Source organism: Macaca thibetana, chromosome 4 (genome assembly GCF_024542745.1).
Source record: "Macaca thibetana thibetana isolate TM-01 chromosome 4, ASM2454274v1, whole genome shotgun sequence".
In the NCBI taxonomy this organism is placed as follows: domain Eukaryota; kingdom Metazoa; phylum Chordata; class Mammalia; order Primates; family Cercopithecidae; genus Macaca; species Macaca thibetana.
The window spans coordinates 126,441,729-126,459,445 of NC_065581.1; the positions used below are offsets into that span (position 1 = coordinate 126,441,729).

At 42.1% G+C, this 17,717-nt stretch overlaps 2 protein-coding genes across 6 annotated transcripts in view; both read right to left on the bottom strand.

Moving 5' to 3' along the window:
* ABRACL (ABRA C-terminal like) overlaps positions 1-17,717 on the bottom strand; it is a 564,811-nt gene that overhangs the window by 226,215 nt on the left and 320,879 nt on the right. The window lies entirely within an intron of this gene.
* ECT2L (epithelial cell transforming 2 like) overlaps positions 1-17,717 on the bottom strand; it is a 111,802-nt gene that overhangs the window by 84,185 nt on the left and 9,900 nt on the right. For 2 of the 3 annotated variants that reach the window (XM_050787349.1, XM_050787347.1), the window contains exons 2-3: positions 11,640-11,808; positions 10,352-10,464 (exon numbers count right to left, since the gene is read on the bottom strand). In XM_050787349.1, the coding sequence (XP_050643306.1) occupies positions 10,352-10,464; positions 11,640-11,741 (215 nt within the window). In that variant the 5' untranslated portion in view covers positions 11,742-11,808. Of the gene's footprint in view, positions 1-10,351; positions 10,465-11,639; positions 11,809-12,005; positions 12,146-17,717 lie in introns of all 3 variants that reach the window. The other variant, XM_050787348.1, reaches the window with a different exon arrangement.

The window sequence follows — 17,717 nt, forward strand, 5'->3', positions numbered from 1 at the left end:
AGGATTTTCCTGCCTCAGCCTCCACAGTAGCTGGGATTTCAGGCATGCGCCACCACACCTGGCTGATTTTTTGTTTCTTTAGTAGAGACGGGGTTTAACCATGGTGGCCAGGCTGGTCTTGAACTCCTGACCTTGTGATCCGCCCACCTCAGCCTCCCAAAGTGCTGGGATTACAGGTGTGAGCCACTGCACCTGGCTGGGACTGGGTAGTTTATAAAGAGGAGAGCTTTAATTGGCTCATGGTTCTGCAGGCTTTACAGGAAGCATGGTGCTGGCATCTGCTTGGTTTCTTAGGAGGCCTCAGGAAGCTTCCAATCATGGTGGAAGGTGAAGGGAAAGCAGGCACGTCACATGAAGAAAGCAGGAGCAAGAGAGTGAGACAGTGGGGGAGTTGGGGGAGGGTGCCATACACTTTTAAATGACCAGATCTCTCAGACGCTCACTATCATGAAGACAGCACCAAACCATGAGGGATCTGCCCTCACGACCCAAACACCTCCCTCCAGATCTCACCTTCAGTATTGGGGATTACAATTCATTATGAGATTTGGGTGGGAACTAATACCCAAACTCGATCAGTATAGTTTGGTTTTCTTTTTTTTGAGATGGAGTGTCTGTTGCCTGAGCTGGAGTGCAATGATGTGATCTTAGCTCACTGCAACCTCTGCCTCCCAGGTTCAAGAGGTTCTCCTGCCTCAGCCTCCCAAATTACAGACAACTGCCACCACACCCAGCTGTGTTTTGTATTTTTAGTAGAGTCAGGGTTTCACCATGTTGGCCAGGCTGGTCTTAAACTCTTGACCTCAAGTGATCCTCCTGCCTTGGCCTCCCAAAGCGCTGGGATTTCAGGTATGAGCCATCGTGCCTGGCCTATATCATTATAGTTTTAATTAAACTTCAATTTTCCCAAAATAAAAAATAATTTCTAGCAAACAATCTACCTTGCTGTTGGTTTTCTCTAGTAATTCTTAGTGGCTGGTATGTATGTAGGGGAGAAATTTAAAGGTTCAGGTCTTCAGACTAGGATTTTGGAAGATGAATGTGATAAAAATCTTGAGTAAGGGAGCTGAGAGAATTGGAATGTGAATTACTAACATGGCAGGCCATGGCCCCTAAATGGGGTGATCAGGCAAGTTAAGTACCAAGGAAAGGGCTGATTGACAGAGAGCAGAGGAGCCCGTGGACTGGAAGGTCAGTGAGTAGAACAGCGATCAAGATGGGGATAGCTGAACAGGCAAACTGGGAGAAGAGGGAATGCTTCCATCAGTGACTTTGGATTAACTGTAATGCATTTATTGTGGGAGTCGTTGATTAAGGCTGGGGGAGAAAAATTCATTTTGGGTGATAAGACCAACTGGGTGTCCAGAGTGTGAAGTGGGTTTTCCTCATGAATGCCAGTGTCACACAGACTAATGACTGGGTTTGGGATATAAACGAAATGAAGAACCATGTGCTGAAGTCTTCAGAGGACGGGAGAGCAAAACTGGATATGGCTAAAGCAATAAGGAGAGTGATTGAAGTTTCTTTGAAAAAAAAATTCTGGATAATTGGTCTAATCGGATCCATATATAGTCATACGAATGCACAGGAGTGTAAAAAGAAGGCTGTATATGGTGGTGGATCATTGGATTATTGGTGATGGCTATTTCCCTCTTTTTACTTATCTACATTTTCTTTTCTTTTCTTTTTTTCTTTTTTTTTTTTTTTTTTTTTTTTTGTTTAGATGGAGTCCTGCTCTGTCGCCCAGGCTGGAGTGCAGTGGCATGATCTCAGCTCACTGTGACCTCTGCCTTATGGGTTCAAGCGATTCTCCTGCCTCAGCCTCCCTAGCAGCTAGGATGACAAGTGTCCCCCACCACACCTGGCTAATATTTTTGTATTTTTAGTAGAAACAGGGTTTCACCATGTTGGCCAGGCTGGTCTCGAACTCCTGACCTCAAGTGATCCACCTGCCTCAGCCTCCCAAAGTGTTGGGGTTACAGGCGTGAGCCACTGTGCCCGGCACTATCTGTATTTTCTAATGCTTCTACAAAAGCCTGGTATTGGTGTTGAGCAGGCAAAGAAGAACCAAGGCTCTCACACATCCTGTCCCCTCTAGATAGAACAGTCACTCTCTAAGTCTTTGCTTGTCTGACTCCTACTCGTCCTTCAGACTCCAGTGTAAATATCCCGTCCTCAGGGCAGCTTTCCCTGACCCTCTGGCCTAGGTGAGGTCCCATTACTTTTCCTTTGTCACTTCTCACAGTCATAGCTACTTCTTTGTTATGTCAGGCTGGCCAGGCTGGTCTTGGATCATGGGAAATGTCGCATAATGCATGCACACAGACATATTGTTGTTATGTAATTGCAGTTTGACTTCCTATGTGTTCATAATAATTTAGGGCCAACGAGGTGATGTGGTTCTGGGGGGTGGAGCCAGAAATACTGAAACCAGTAGAGTGGGTTAGAGTCCTGTGGCTGGTGAAAACTATTTTGGCAACAACGCAGGCAACCAGATCAGGTGATGATAGTGGAGTTTTAGAGTGACATGTCTGGGGTACAGCCAGGATCTCCCCATCTCCTCAACAACCATTCCTGCTGCCCAAACACGTCCCTTTAGGAGGCTGACTGACACTCATTGAGCACTCCTGCTTAATGCCATCTCACAACCTTTGCTGAAACTTGTGTTCTTTACACTTGATGTGCATTACCGTGTAATCTAAGCGCTGTTTTATGTTTTTATTCTTGCTGACCCAGTCCTTTTTCAGACTCCACCATTTATTTATTTATTTTTAAGACAGGGACTCTGTTGCGCACGCTGGAGTGTAATGGTATATTCTCAGTTCATTGCAACCTCCACCTCCCAGGCTCAAGCAATTCCCCTGCATCAGCCTTCTAAGTAGCTGGGACTACAGGCACACACCATAGCACCCAGCTAATTTTTGTATTTTTTAGTAGAGACAGGTTTTTACCATGTTGCCCAGGCTGGTCTCGAACTCCTAAGCTCAAGTGATCCACTGGCCTCCGTCCCTAAGTGCTAAGATAACAGATGTGAGCCATTGCACCCGGCCTCCCTCACCATGTAATGTCTGTCTCCACTACTGTCTTGTTCACTGCTCTGTCCCTGGCAACTGGCAGAGTGCTTGCAGCATGGCTGGGGCTAAATAAATGTGTATAAATTAAAATAAGAATTGAAAAAAGAATAAACGTTGAAAAATAGAAAAAGAAAATCACTGCTTATAATAGTTTCCTGTTGCTGCTCTAACAAATTTGTAAACAAAGCTACCACAAATGTAGTGGCTTAACGCAACAGACTGATCTTAGGGTTCTGGAGGTCAGACGTCTCAAGTCACTTTCTCTGGGCTACAGTCAGTCCCAGTGCCTTTTCCTGCTCCTGGCAGCTGCCTGCCTTCCTTGTCTCATGGCTTTTTCCTCCATCTTCAAAACCAGCAGTGGAGCCTTTTCGGCTTCCCCATCAAAGGGCTAGAAGCTTTGATGTCTGGCTGCTTCCAGGGTTCACCCTTTTTCTATCTTAGTTTTATTCTACTGAATATAAACTGCAGTGGGCAGGCCCTTTTCCACTCTGCTCACTGTTGAGTCCCATGCACTCAGAACTGTGCTTGCTCCATGGTAGCTACTCAGTCAATATTTGTTCAATGCTAAATGAAGAAACTAGCTTTTGTCATGCTTCATTTACTTACCCTTCTGTTGGTGAAATAACCCCAATTTCTATTCGGCAGTGCACATAATTCTAAAGAAGCTGACACCACAGCTTTGAAAAGCATATGATCAACGTATAGGCCAATCCCCTGGCCACAGCAAGTGGCCAGAAATGGGCATGGGCCTAAACGAGTCTGATCAGAGTAAGGCCCAAACAAATGGTTTTTTTCTTCTGGACACATCTGAGGGAATGGAAGGAGAAAGCTGTGGCTACAGAGGCAGAACAGGCACAGGAAGAAACAAGCCATTGGCTTCACTACGGAAGCACTGCAAGAAGCTTCAGCTGCAGGAAAACCCATATCTGGAGTTTTCAATGATGTGAGAATAAAATATGTCCTTCATTATTGATGTCAAGTTTTGGGCTACCTACAGTGAAACACATTCTAAAGCCAGTAAGTAGCATCACAAGTGCAAAATGAAAAAGGCACCCACAGAACTGGAACAAATCATTTTGTTTCATTGCACTGAGACTAGAAGGGTCGAGACAGTTCATGTGATCTGTGTTCCTGACTCCAAGGAGGAGTAGAATCAAGAGATGGAAGAAGCCTTGGGGCTTTCAGGTCACCCACCCCTGTGTCTGACCCTTGGCTACACCAGATCACCTGAGGAACTTTGTAAAAACAGCTTCCTCCACCCCATTCCATTGTGTTGAGCCAGAATCTCTAGGGGTGAGGCTCATTATCTGTTTTACAAACTCCAAGTGATTCTGAGGGACCATCCCTTCTCAACAGCTATGAACTTCCCATTGGTAGAAGGAAGCATCATAGCAGATCCTAATGCTAATGTCGACGTCAAATTCAAAGCACTGAACGTATGTATCGTGGTCTTAGAAGTATGTATAACTCATTTCTGAATCACTTTATTGAAGTCCCAAATTAATTAAATACTTAGACTATGCATGAGAGTCTGAAGGCCTTTCTCCTGTGTGTAAAAGGAATCTATTTCACTGCTAAAAGGTTTTTGTTTTTCCCTTCATGGTTCTCAGATAAAATTTAGAGAGTTGAGATGACCAGAGAAGTGACTACTAGATAAATGGACTATTATGGACCATTCTCAACCTATTTTTCTTCCTTTCACTATAAACAATGGCAGCTTCAGATTTAGCAAATTCAAGGAATCAATGATGTCATCAAGGATTTCTTATATTTTCACTTTGCCATCTTCAACCGTTTTCTTTGGTCCTTAGGCTTGTCCCAAAAATAGTTCTCAAATAACTAACTGCGGTGAGCCTTGGTCTTCACACAACAGTGACCACAGCTAGCAGGACGGAAGAGAAGATGTTCATCCTCAAATCTTGTTTAAGTTTCTTTCAGCAAGAAGTCCGTCCACCCTTACGTCTCCTTGGGCAGAATTAATATCTACACGCCCTTTCCTAAAGCAGACACCAACCAGGGGAGGCAGTGATCGTGATAAATTTAGTCCAACCCTGACCCACCCTTGGCAGGGTGGGGTTACTTACCAGCCACCCCTGAAGCATAGAATGCCTGGGGGGAAAAATCAGAGTTTCTGTCAGGAAGAAGGAGAGGAATGTGGAATGACTTGGCTGGGCCAGTAGTCAACAGTGTCTAACCCTGTAAACAGGAATTGAAGAAAGACAAGGGGAAAGATTTCTCCAGCCACCTTGAATTAAATAATGAAAACTTGAATGATGCAAAGTATTAGTAATGTCCTATATTCTAATGCTTGGATTTTTTTTTTTCATGAAGTCTTGCTCTGTAGCCCAGGCTGGAGTGCAATGGTGCAATCTCAGTTCACTGTAACCTCCACTTCCCAGATTCAAGCAATTCTCCTGCCTCAGCCTCCCGAGTAGCTGGGATTAGAGGTGCCCGCCACCACACCCAGCTAATTTTTTTTTAATTAAAACTTGGAATATTTTGAAAAACTCCTTCCTCCTAGAGAGCTACCAAATGAAAATTTTTTTCTGATTAGCTTTTTGTCATTTTTGGAATTAGGAGTGCTTTAGATATCTGAATTCATTCAACAAGCATTTATTGAGTGGCTGCTATGTGCCTGGTATGGCTCTAAGTGCTAGAGAGGAAAAGAGTCACCAAAGTCTTTGCTGTCATGGAGCCCTCATTCTAGTGGGGTAGGCAGACAGCAAAGAAACAAGTCCTGCATGTCACATAGTGTCAGGTGGTGTCAAGCGGTAGACAGAGAAGCTCAGCATGAGAAAGGGAGAGAGAGCAGCTCCACACACTCACAAAATGGGAGTGAGAACTTCAAGCCAGTGGATGTTGTCTAATATAGGCCAATAACCTTCCCTCCATCCATCCAATCAAAGAGCTTCGCTTTTTGCTTTTCCCTTTTAAAACTCAATGATTTTCTTTTTCTTTTCTTTTTTTTTTTTTTTAAGCATCATTCACCTCTAAAAACCATCCCAATTGCAAATGCTAAAATTTCATGCGGTTGTCCTTAACCAGCCCACGTGTGTAGAAGGGCAGGAACATATGCAGAATACTCGGCGAAGGGGAAGGAAGTCAAGATGACTTGAATTTCCAGACTTGCCTTGGATATTTAGAAAACAGTCGTTTTAGATACAAGTGTACACTTACACTTTGAGTACTCCCCTCTCCTCTCTGACAAAGATTCTCTGCTTGACCAAACTTTAGTCAAGCTTCTGAAACTTCCCTTTGACCCACCTGTGCACTTCCTTATAAAATTCTGTTTTAGTAAAGAGCCCTGTTAAGTCAGTTTAGGAAGAACCCCCACCCTGGATATCTTATCAGGTTCCTCATCCTCCACCCTCCCCCAGGTGTTCTCTGAGCATCCCGGCCTGTCTTCAGCAAGAGTCCTGTTGGGTCAGTGTATTCAGATCCCCGCTTACCCCTGATGTTTCCTTGAGTAATTTTCCATCCACTGGCCCCAGCCTGCTCCTTGGCTATCCGTTCCCACTTGTCCATGCTGCATCTGAAGTTGAGCCCAATCTCTCTCCCCTGACCCCATGCGGCAGTCCCTATAGCTATCTACTATCTCCATGGTTCTCAATAACGTCTGCTTTACTGTCTTCATCAAGTTTCATTCCACTTTTTTTTTCTTTAATATCTTCACCATCTCCACACAGAAATATTCTCCTTTTAAATGGACGTTCAGTAACTGAGAGTGATGTGGCTGTTCTATATTTAAAATTAACCTAGGAGTATGTTGTCTCTGAAAAACTGCTCACCAGATTGCCTCACAGATCACGGCTGAGACAGACGTCCTCAAGTGAGCCCTCGCAGGCTGCATAGGAAGAATGGAAGTGGGAGTCGGGGCTGTTCTCTCTTAATACACCTTGGTAGATACATTTTTCTGCCCTCCAACCCCATTTCGAGTCTGCTCTGATGGAGAAAAGTGACGAGAGCGAATCCTTCATGGGCTGTTTGTTATCTCACACACACACACACAAACACGCACATACACACCTGGATCAATGCATTCCCCCTCTAGGGAATGCAGTTGCATGGATGCTGCCCCACCCACCGAGGAAAGCTGCAAGTTTGAGCAGCTCCGGCTCTGGAACCAAAGGCTTTTGTTTAAGGAATTACCAGGCACTAAGCAGAGGCAATTCAAAACCGGTTAAACCAGTGTGGCAAGGAGACTGATTCAGACTCCTCATAGGTTTCTCCAAGTGTAACAGACACAAGCAACCCAGTTTCCTTTAAGGAGTCACAGGAAAGGTCAACCTAGTCAAGTGGTAGGGGAAAGACATCACTGGAAACCATTAGTCATGTGGATGACACGGGGCCATACTGTACTGAGGAAAAGCCACAATTGAGATATAAAGTTGCTGGGCATTAAAGACAAGCAGAGAAGGCTTCCCAGGAGAAGGGACATTTTAGTTGTGGCAAGGAGAATTTGCCAGAAGGATGGTTTAAGAAGCTGAACCTTTAAATAAATGTCTTAAATATAATAAAATTCCACTTAGGAAATCATCTTAAAACTTAACAATAGGGAATATTTATTAGGACAGGAAAGAAAACTCTAAGATATTTGAATATATCTCATAGAGATTAAGAATTTTTTTAAAGACAGTTGTGATAACAGTTCCCACCAATATTGCAATACCCTGTTTATAACTGAATTAAAACAAAAATTATTTGGAAATTATAAAACAAAACATCTAAAACAATGGTCTCTCTACCTTGAAAGAAAGGTATTGCACAAATATAGCCTAGCTTACATATAAAGATTTCAAGCATTCAAATTATGCTAATGTATTTCATTTATTAACAAGCTTATTTACAGTTATTGGGTAGGCAAGACTACAGGAATAAATGATTCAAAAGAAATGCTTAATAATTAAAAAGTGATTGTACTACCATTGGACCTAGCAATTCCATTCCTATATGTATAGCTAAGAGAAATAAAAACATCCCTATGCAAAAACTTGGACACAGATGTTCATAGCAGCATTATTTATAATAATTATTGTAAATAAAGATGGGAAACAGTCCATATGTCCATCAACTGATGAGTGGATAAATAAAATATGGCATATCCATACAATGGGATAATATTTGGCAATAAAAAGGAAAGAAGTACTGATACGTACTACAAAATGGATGAACCTTGAGAACACTATAATATGTGAAAGAAGCCAGTCACAAAAGACCACATACTGTCTAATTCCATTTATACGAAAAGTCCAGAATAGGCAAATTTATAGAGACAGAAAGTAGATTCTTGTTTGCCCAGATCTAGAGGGATGGAGATGAGAAGTTACTGTTAATGGGTAGGGGGGTTCTTTGTGGGGTGATGAAATGGTCTAAACATGTGGTTATGATCATGGAATTTCATGGAACTGTGAAATACAGTCTGCTCTCTGAAGAAATGCTACTGCTATCCAAAAAAAACCAAAAAAACAACAAAAAAAAAAACGCTTTCACTGAACAGGTTAGTTTTATATTTTTGTCTCAGAAAAAAGAATTCAGTTACCAGACAAAGGATGCAATTTCCAGTGACAAAATGCCAGGCCTAAATTAAGCTGCTTCAAAATATACCACAAGATCTCTAATGACCTCCAGTGGTCACGACTAAAATTGCCTGGTTTATGATACCTGAGCCTAGAACACGACGCACAAAGTGGTTATAAATGTGACGTCTGGTCTGTTATTTTCTTATCTTGAAAGCTGCAAAGTTGGAGTAAAAGGAAACATAGCCAATGACTATCATAAAATGTCTCTTCCCCCTGATATTTCAACATTGACTGAAGGGCCCGTTTATCCGTGCCCTGTCTTTGCAGCCTCTTTCAACAGAGCCAGAAAGATGCCTGTCTCCTTCCAGTGACTCCACTGAGAGAGTCCATTAACAATCTGCTTTGCACCCACAGATGCAGGAGTAGCCGACACGTGAGGAGGAGAGAAAAAATGACTGATCAAAAGAGACTGGCAGGAAAACATGTAAGAAAGAACAAGAGGCAAGTGCTCCACCTAAAATACGCCAATTTGGTCATGCACAACTCTCAGATACTTTTGCGGGCTATCTAAGACATCCGAAGGTTACCCTCTCCTGCAGCCTCACCACCAAGTTCTAGTGAAAGTACCTAACATCAAATGATGCCATACTTACAGTTTTTCTAAACAAACATTAGTAAATAAGCCCAAACAACTTCACACAGTCTCCTCTGTAGGCCTGATGAAGTCCCAGCTCTCTCTCCTCTGGGTAAAAGGTTCATTCGAAAGGACAATGTTTCAGAAACAGTATTCTATTATTTTTACCCTCATTGTTGGCCTCGGGCTACCAGAAATCCTCCAGACTAACATAAGGCCATTTATTTGGCATTGAAGGCTGGAAAAGCATCCTGCCACACACCTGCTACCAGCCTGGCTGGATTCTTCAGCCACATCCAGGCAAGCTGGAGGGCTCTCTAGAATATTTCGGTCAGTCCACACATATCTTGAATACCTTTAACTTCACAAAAGAGAATCCATTTCTAACATTCGTCTGGCTAGTTAACAAGCCACAGGTTGTTTTGAGAATAATGCCTGATATTTGCTATGCTAATTAGTAAAGTATCTGATAACTCAGGTATTTTGACCTTCCAAACTAGAGCTGGCTAATGACTCCTAGGGTATTCATTCCTGACCAGAACATGAGCTGACCCTGGGCATAACTTCAACTCACAGATGTCACACTGTCTGTGCTGAGTGTTTTAAAGTAAATTACAGACATAACATGAGGGAAGGGGAAGAAAAAGAAAGAGAACCCTCTTGGCAATCCTTGACTAGGGCTGTATAAGTCTTGCCCAGATTCCTAAATGTTTCAACCACTGTCACTTGTCGTATATTTTTTAGATCCATCCATTCATTTAATGATTTTGCCTACCTATGTCCCAGACATCCACTTGCAATATATTGTCTGTCTGATGGTTCCAAGGAAAATTTAATATGCTAAGAGAATGTTAAAAATTCACTGACTGAAGCCATTGTGTTTTTGCCAACATGAAACAGTCCCACCATAGTATGAAAGCGTTAAATCCCCCCACGGCTCCACTTTAGCCTCAAGGAGAAAAGGAGAAAGCAGGCACTGTAAGAGTCTGTTTATAAACCTTAAAATATCAATTGCCTGGTTTTTTTTTCCCCTAGGAACAAAACATCTCTTAAAGGTTATATAAACATTTATATATGGTTTTCTTTAAGAATCAATGTTAATTACATCATTAGGCTACACTTACCTTAACTGTGATTTAGTGCATCTTAAAAAAATCGCGAATAAGAATTCTTGACGTTGCTTGTTAGTCCAGAGGTCAAACCAATGACTTATAAGAGCCACTCTTTCCTGAAAGAGCTATAAGGGGGAGGGGAGGAAGTGGCATTTTGCTGTACAGTTCAATGTTTTTAATTGCTAAGCAATCTTTAGACAATCTACCAGCAACCTCACTGCTAATATTTGCAGAGTGCATTACAGTTCACACAGCGCTTTCACATATAGAGAGAAAGGTCTCTCCTTTCAGGTTAAACTTCTTACCCAGGGATACTGACAGGCCCAGACTTGTTGGGTGGGCTGATGGGAAGGACTGGCAGGGATGTAATTATAGAGGGGCCCAAGAAGGGCCTCTGGAAAACAAAGAGGTAATGATTCCTGGATCTTGTTTCTACCTAGGCTAATGTGGCCTAGGGAAACAGAGTCCATACATTTCATCTTGAACACATATACGGGCTACACTCATTTAATTGTGAGAACAGGACCATTTGAGGTAGGTATAACTTCACTAACTACAACCCTGGATCTTCATAGCACCCACCAAGATGAAAGGAAGTATCACTTAATAGCCAACAGAGACATGTCTCTAGGGAAGATATACATTAAGGACCAGAATCCCCCAAACCTGGGTTTCGGTCCAGCTTTGCTCAGATAGAGATAACAAACTCACTGTTCTTATCATAGGTCAGGCTTTAGCCCCAGCCTGGTCTAGTCTCCTTTCCCGGTGAATGAGGCTGAACTCACAAGAGCACCCGTGAGAGCTCTGAGCACTCAGTTCGCCTTCTCTATTGCCAGAGCCACCATAAGCCATTAAATCACGACTTCCTGAATTACCTTAAAATAGGAGAGGCATCCCCAGGCCACATGGAACCATCCAATTGGCACAGGAGGGGAGAGAGGATTACAGAAATACACAGGAACACATGCATGAACACTCCCAGCCTCCACCACCAAAAGCACCTTCTCATATCCTCCCCTGTCTCCAGCAACTGTGTGTCCTGGAGGTCTCTATTTTGTCCCTGGAGGTACTGAGTGGAAAGGGAGGCCATCTGGAGCCTCCCTTGAGGTAGAAGATGGGGACTGGCGTGAGAAGAGACTGTCTTTGGGACAAAGCTAAGTTTATTTTTGTTTAAACTGAATCAAAAGCTAAACTCTTTAGAGAGTTTTTCTTTAAAAATATGACAACATGAGACCCAATATATCACCATAAAATTAACCCTATGAATTAAACTTGTTCTACTTTAAAGTATGTAACTTACCTGTCTATTTAATGACTTGTTGCTAAAAGGTGTCCAGGCACTAAATCTTGTGTGGAAGCTCTCCATTTCCGGAGTTCTCCAGGAAGAATCCTCAGCTGACATCTCAGCAAATTTTCTTCCACTTCTGGAAACTACAGGTTTATTTCAATAGGTGTGCAATTAAGATCACCTAGAAATATCCAATATGTTAGTGTCCTTATAGGAACTATATAATTATCGAAATTCACATATAACATATAGACAGAATTATAACAATTCATGTGTATACATGTGTATATATACAATTCATCTGTGTATATGATAAGCCATACAAATATACACAAAAATCCCATGAACTTCAAATCATTGCAATTATTCTATTCTTACCTACTTTCACCCAAATCTGAATTTAAACAAAAGTTGTTTTTTACTTTGCTGGGAAAATGGGAAGCACTGGAAAGGTTTCAGGAAATGATACTTAGAAACTGACATGATTCATCAGCCAAGGAGGTTGACTTTTTCTTTACCTGGAAAATAAGAATTTGTTACTTTGTTAATTTTTTTTTTTTTTTTAGATAGAGTCTCGCTCTGTTGTCCAGGCTGGAGTGCAGTGGAGCGATCTTGGCTCACTACAACCTCCGCCTCCCGGGTTCAATCCATTCTCCTGGCTCGGCCTCCGGAGTAGCTGGGTTCAATCCATTCTCGATCTGGCTCAAGCTCCGCCTCCGGAGTAGCTGGGATTACAGGTGCGCACCACCATGCCTGGCTAATTTTTGTATTTTTAATAGAGACAAGGTTTCACCATGTTGGCCAGGCTGGTCTCGAACTCACGGACCTCAAATGATCTGCCCGCCTTGGCCCCTCAAAGTGCTGGGATTACAGGCGTGAGCCACTGCATCTATCCAAAAGTAAGAATTTGAAGTACTAGAAGATGATATTCCACCTGCCCATTTTTCAGGACAGAGGTCAAAGAGAATATAAAGAAAAACAAAATAGGCTATTGTATTATTTATTGCTGCATAGCAAATTACTCCCAAAATTTTCAGCTTAAAACAACAAACACTTATTTCAAAGCTTCTGTGGTTCAAGAATCCAGGCACAGTTTAGCAGGGTACTGTCTAACAGGGATCCCACAACAACCTGCCATAGACTGGGTGACTTGCACAACAGAAATTTATTTTCTCATAGTTCTAGGGGCTATAATTCCAAGATTAAGATGCCAGTAGAATTGGTTTGAGGAGGCTTCTCTTCTTGGCTTGTAGGCAGCTGTCTTCTCACCGTGTCCACACGTGGCCTTTCTTCCATGTACATGCAGAAACAGAGATCTCCGTCGTCGTCGTCGTCGTCGTCGTCGTCGTCTTCTTCTTCTTCTTCTTCTTCTTCTTCTTCTTCTTCCTCTTCCTCTTCCTCTACTTCCTTCTTCCTTCTTCCTCCTTCTTCCTCCTTCTTCCTCCTTCTTCTCCTCCTCCTCCTCTCCTCTTCCCCCTCCCCCTCCCCCGCCTCCTCCTTCCTCCTTCTTCTGCTTCTCCTTTCTGCTTCTCCTTTTCCTTCTTTTGAGACAGTGTCTTGCTTCTGTTGCTCAGACTGGAGTGCAGTGGTGCAATCATAGCTCACTGAGCTGGGCGCGGTGGTTCACGCCTGTAATCCCAGCTCTTTGGGAGGCTGAGGTGGGTGGATCACTCGAGGCCAGGAGTATGAGACCAGCCTGGCCAACATGATGAAACCCCGTCTCCACTAAAAATACAAAAATTAGCCAGGCATAGTGGCACACACCTGTAATCCCAGCTAATCCCAGCTACTTGGGAGGTTGAGGCAGGAGAATCACTTGAACCTGGAGGCAGCAGTTGCTGTGAGCCATGATCGCACCGCTGCACTCCAGCCCTGGGTGACAGTGAGACTCCATCTCAAAAATAAAAAATAAAAAATAAAAATCATAGCTTTCTGTAACTTTAAACTTTTGGGCTCAAGGGTTCTTCCCACCTCAGCTTCCCTAAACACTGGGATTACAGATGCGAGCTGCACCTGGTCTCTTCTTATAAGGACATCAGTCCTGTCAGATTAAAGCCCCATGACCTTGTTTAACCTTTATTCCTTATAGGCACTATCTGCAAATACAATAATGATTGGGGTGAAGACTTCAACATATGAATTTGTGGGGAAAGGGGATACATTTCAGTTCATAACCAGTACCTCTGTGTCAAGGGCTCTTATAAGGCTACAGTCGAGGTGTTTGCAGGGACTGCAGTATCACTGAAAGCCCTGAAGCTCATTCATGTGGTTGTTGGTAGGATTCCATTCCTCATGCTCTGTTGGACTGACGACTGCAGTGCTCACCAGCTGTTGGCTGGAGGCCTCCCTTGCCTTCCTTGCTACATGGTTCTCTCCATAGGGCATCTCCCATGGTAGCAGGCTTCCATCACAGTGAGCAAATGAGAAAGCAAGAGAGGGCACACCAGAGGGAAGCCACAGTCTCTTTGTAACCTAACCTCAGAAGGGATATCCCATCACTTTCACTATATACTATTGGTTAAAAGCAAGTCACCAGGTCCAGGCCACACTCAAGGGGAGAGGATTAGATGACAGCATGAATAGTAATACAGTCTATCATAGTTTACCCTTTGGGTCAGTTCCTTTCCTTTCCCATATGCAGAACACACATTTTTAAGGAAAACAACCCCAAAGTTCCATCTCATCAATATTTTTAGCACAGAGCTCATGAGCTAAGAATGATTCACAAGGGTCTCTCTATAGATACAGGTATAGCACCCTTTGATCTAAATACCTTTGAACTAAAAAGGTAAGTTATCTGGTCCTTGCCTCTGTAAATAATATATATCATGGTAGAACAAGGAAAGGATAACTGCAATAGATAGTCCCATTCTTAAAGAAGGATAACATATGAAAGGATTCATAGCAATCCTGAAATGCAGCTACAGAAGACTGGGGCCCAGTGATCATTTTGTCTCCAACAATCACATTCTCTTTTAGACCATGCCAGTGATTCCCTTGACAATGTCAACTTCTCAAAATTATCCCAAATTATGTATTTGATTCTAAGCAGTGCTATGTGCCACAATTATTTAGAGACATGTTTTTTTCTCTCTCTCTCACTGTAGATATTTTGAGCCTATCAGGCTTCCTTAGAAAAAGCCAAACCCTACGTCTTCCTTCCTTGAGATGTTTTTCCAACTCAAAGTATTGGCTGGGTACCACCTTGTTCCATTCAGAGATCCTAACAATGGTGTGACCACCATACTTTTGACTGGTCCTTACCAATAGGCATAGTTTTCAGCATCATTTATTGCTCAAAGGTCTTCTCAGTTTTTTCTTTACTAGTTGAAGATGTGAATCAGTTATTCCTTCCAACTGTGCAAATCCCTGAGTTCTGAGACTCTCTCTGAATTCTTTTATATTCCTGCTTGCAAACCAGCCAAATATTTTCTGAGCTCCTCTATCTCTTCTAGTACTTTGGCAAATGTGGCCTATAGTAATAAACTCATTCTAATAGCATTCATTTTCTACCTCTTTGCATACAGTACAAACTTATTAAGTATATAATATGCCCTTTAATCTATTCCAGGCTATAGTTTTACAACTTTTTCCCACTGCATCACATGGATTGCCATCTTTTCAGGTCTTCCACAACAATTTCATGCTGTCAGACTAGAATGCCACATAATATAGAATGTGTTGCTGTTGTTACGGCAACATCCTACTCCTGGAACCAATTTCTGTATCTACCAAACATTCAAGGAAGAAATTACAGTTACACAAAATCTTCCGGAGAACAGAAAAAGTGGGAATGATTCCCAAGTTCTTTTATGAAGTTGGTATAACCTTTATATAATCTTAACACCAAAACCCAAGGACTTTACAAGAAAGAAGTATTACAAGCATATTACCATAAATATAGATGCATAAATCCTACCAAAAATTAGAACACCAAACTCAGTAGTATATAAAAAAGATCATATATCACCAGCACGTTGGATTTATGTAAATTTTGTTTGACATTACAAAATCAATGTACTTCTCATTATGAACAAAAGAAAAAAAGAGAGAAGATTATATGATAATCTCAGTATATAAAAAAAGTTTTCTTTTTGTTTGTTTGGAAAGGGTCTTGCTCTGTTGCCCAGGCTGGAGTGCAGTAGCTTGATCTTAGCTCATTGCGGCCTTAACCTCCCAGACTCATGCAAGCCTCCCACCTCAGCCTCAGCTGGGACCACAGGCATGTACCACCATGCCTTGGCCTCCCAAAGTGCTGGGATTACAGGTATGAGCCCCCCAGCTGGCCCAAAAAGTGTTTCTGATAAACCTCAATACCCGTTCATGACAAAAAGATCTCAGCAAACCAGGACTAGAAGGGAATTTCCTAATCTGAATAAGGGCAAATACAATAACCCATAGCAGACATGACACTAATGGTAAAATGATAAAACTTTCTCTCTGTTCACTACCACTGTCTTTATTTAACATTATTCTGGAGGGTCTTTCCAATGTGATAAACCAATAAAATAAAATAAAATAAAATAAAATGTTTAATCATTTAAAAGGAAAAAATAGGCCAGGCGCGGTGGCTCACGCCTGTAATCCCAGCACTTTGGGAGGCCAAGGCAGTGGATCACTTGAGGCCAGGAGTTTGAGACCAGCCTGGCCAACATAGCAAAACACCATCTCTACTAAAAATACAAAAAGTAGCTGGGCGTGGTGGTGCATGCCTGTAGTCCAGCTACTCGGGAGGCTGAGGCAGGAGAGTTGCTTTAACCTGGGAGGCAGAGGTTGCAGTGAATTGAGATTGCACCACTGCACTCCAGCCTGTGTGATGAGGTGAGACACTGTCTCAAAAAAAAAAAAAAAAAAAGAAAGGAAAAAATTAAATTGTCGTTATGTATTACAAACATAATTATTCATAATTATATGTAGAAAATATTAAAGAATCTACAGATAAATTCACAAGCTTGGCAAGGTTGCTGCACACTAGGCTTACATACAGAAATCAATTGTTTTTCTGTATGCTAACAACATTTAATAAGCAACAACATATCATTTATAACAGCATTTAAAAATCCAATATAGGCAGAGGCAGGAGGATTGCTTGAGTCTGAGTGTTTGAGACTAGCCTGTGCAACATAGCAAGACCATGTGTCTACACAATTTTTTAAAGAAAATTAGCCAGGAATGGTGGTGCATGCCTGTAGTCCCACCTACTCTGGAGGCTAAGATGGGAGGATCACTTGAGTCCTGGGAGGTTGAAGTTTTACTGAGCTGTTATCTTATCCCTGCACTCCAGCCTGGGCAACTGAATGAGACCCTGTCTCCAAAACAAAAACAAAAACAAAATCCAATATAAATCAAGGTGGGACAAGTATTCCACATAGAATACTAAAAATTTTATCCAGACAAAATTTTTCAAGACCTAAAGAAGAGTATACATCAGTGAAGATATTGATTCTTCTAAATTAATCTATTACTCAATACAGTCTCATGAAAACCCAGCAAGTATGGGGGGGGGTGTGTGTGACAAACTGATTATAAAATGTGTATGAAAATGCAAAGGGTCAAGACTAGCAAAGACAACTTTAAAAAGAACAAAGTGGTTGGACTTACTCTACTTGATATCAGGACTTATTATACAGCTAGTGTAAATAACAGCATGAGATATTGGCGCAAGAATAAACAAATAAACCAATGGAACAGAGCAATTATTCCAGAAACAGACCCACATACATATGGACATTTGACCTATGACAAGGATGGCACTGCAGAGCAGTGGGATAGGATGGCTCCAGTCAGTAACACACGTGGTAGAACAACTGCCCAGCTGGACCCAGCTCACCCTCAGAACTATGAGAAATAATAAATGATTATTGTTTGAAACCACTAAATTTTGGGATGGTTTGATATCCAGCAATAACAAAAAAAATTGGTACCTGGCAGTAGAGTATTGCTGTAATATAACTTAAAACATATGATACTGGCGTTGGGACTGGGAAGCAAGTGAAAATTAAAAGGGTGTGAAGGAGATGGTGTAGTGGAGTGTAGAGAAAGGCTAGTCAGAAGATGACTGGCATTATGTAGCAGTGGAAAGTTTAGTAA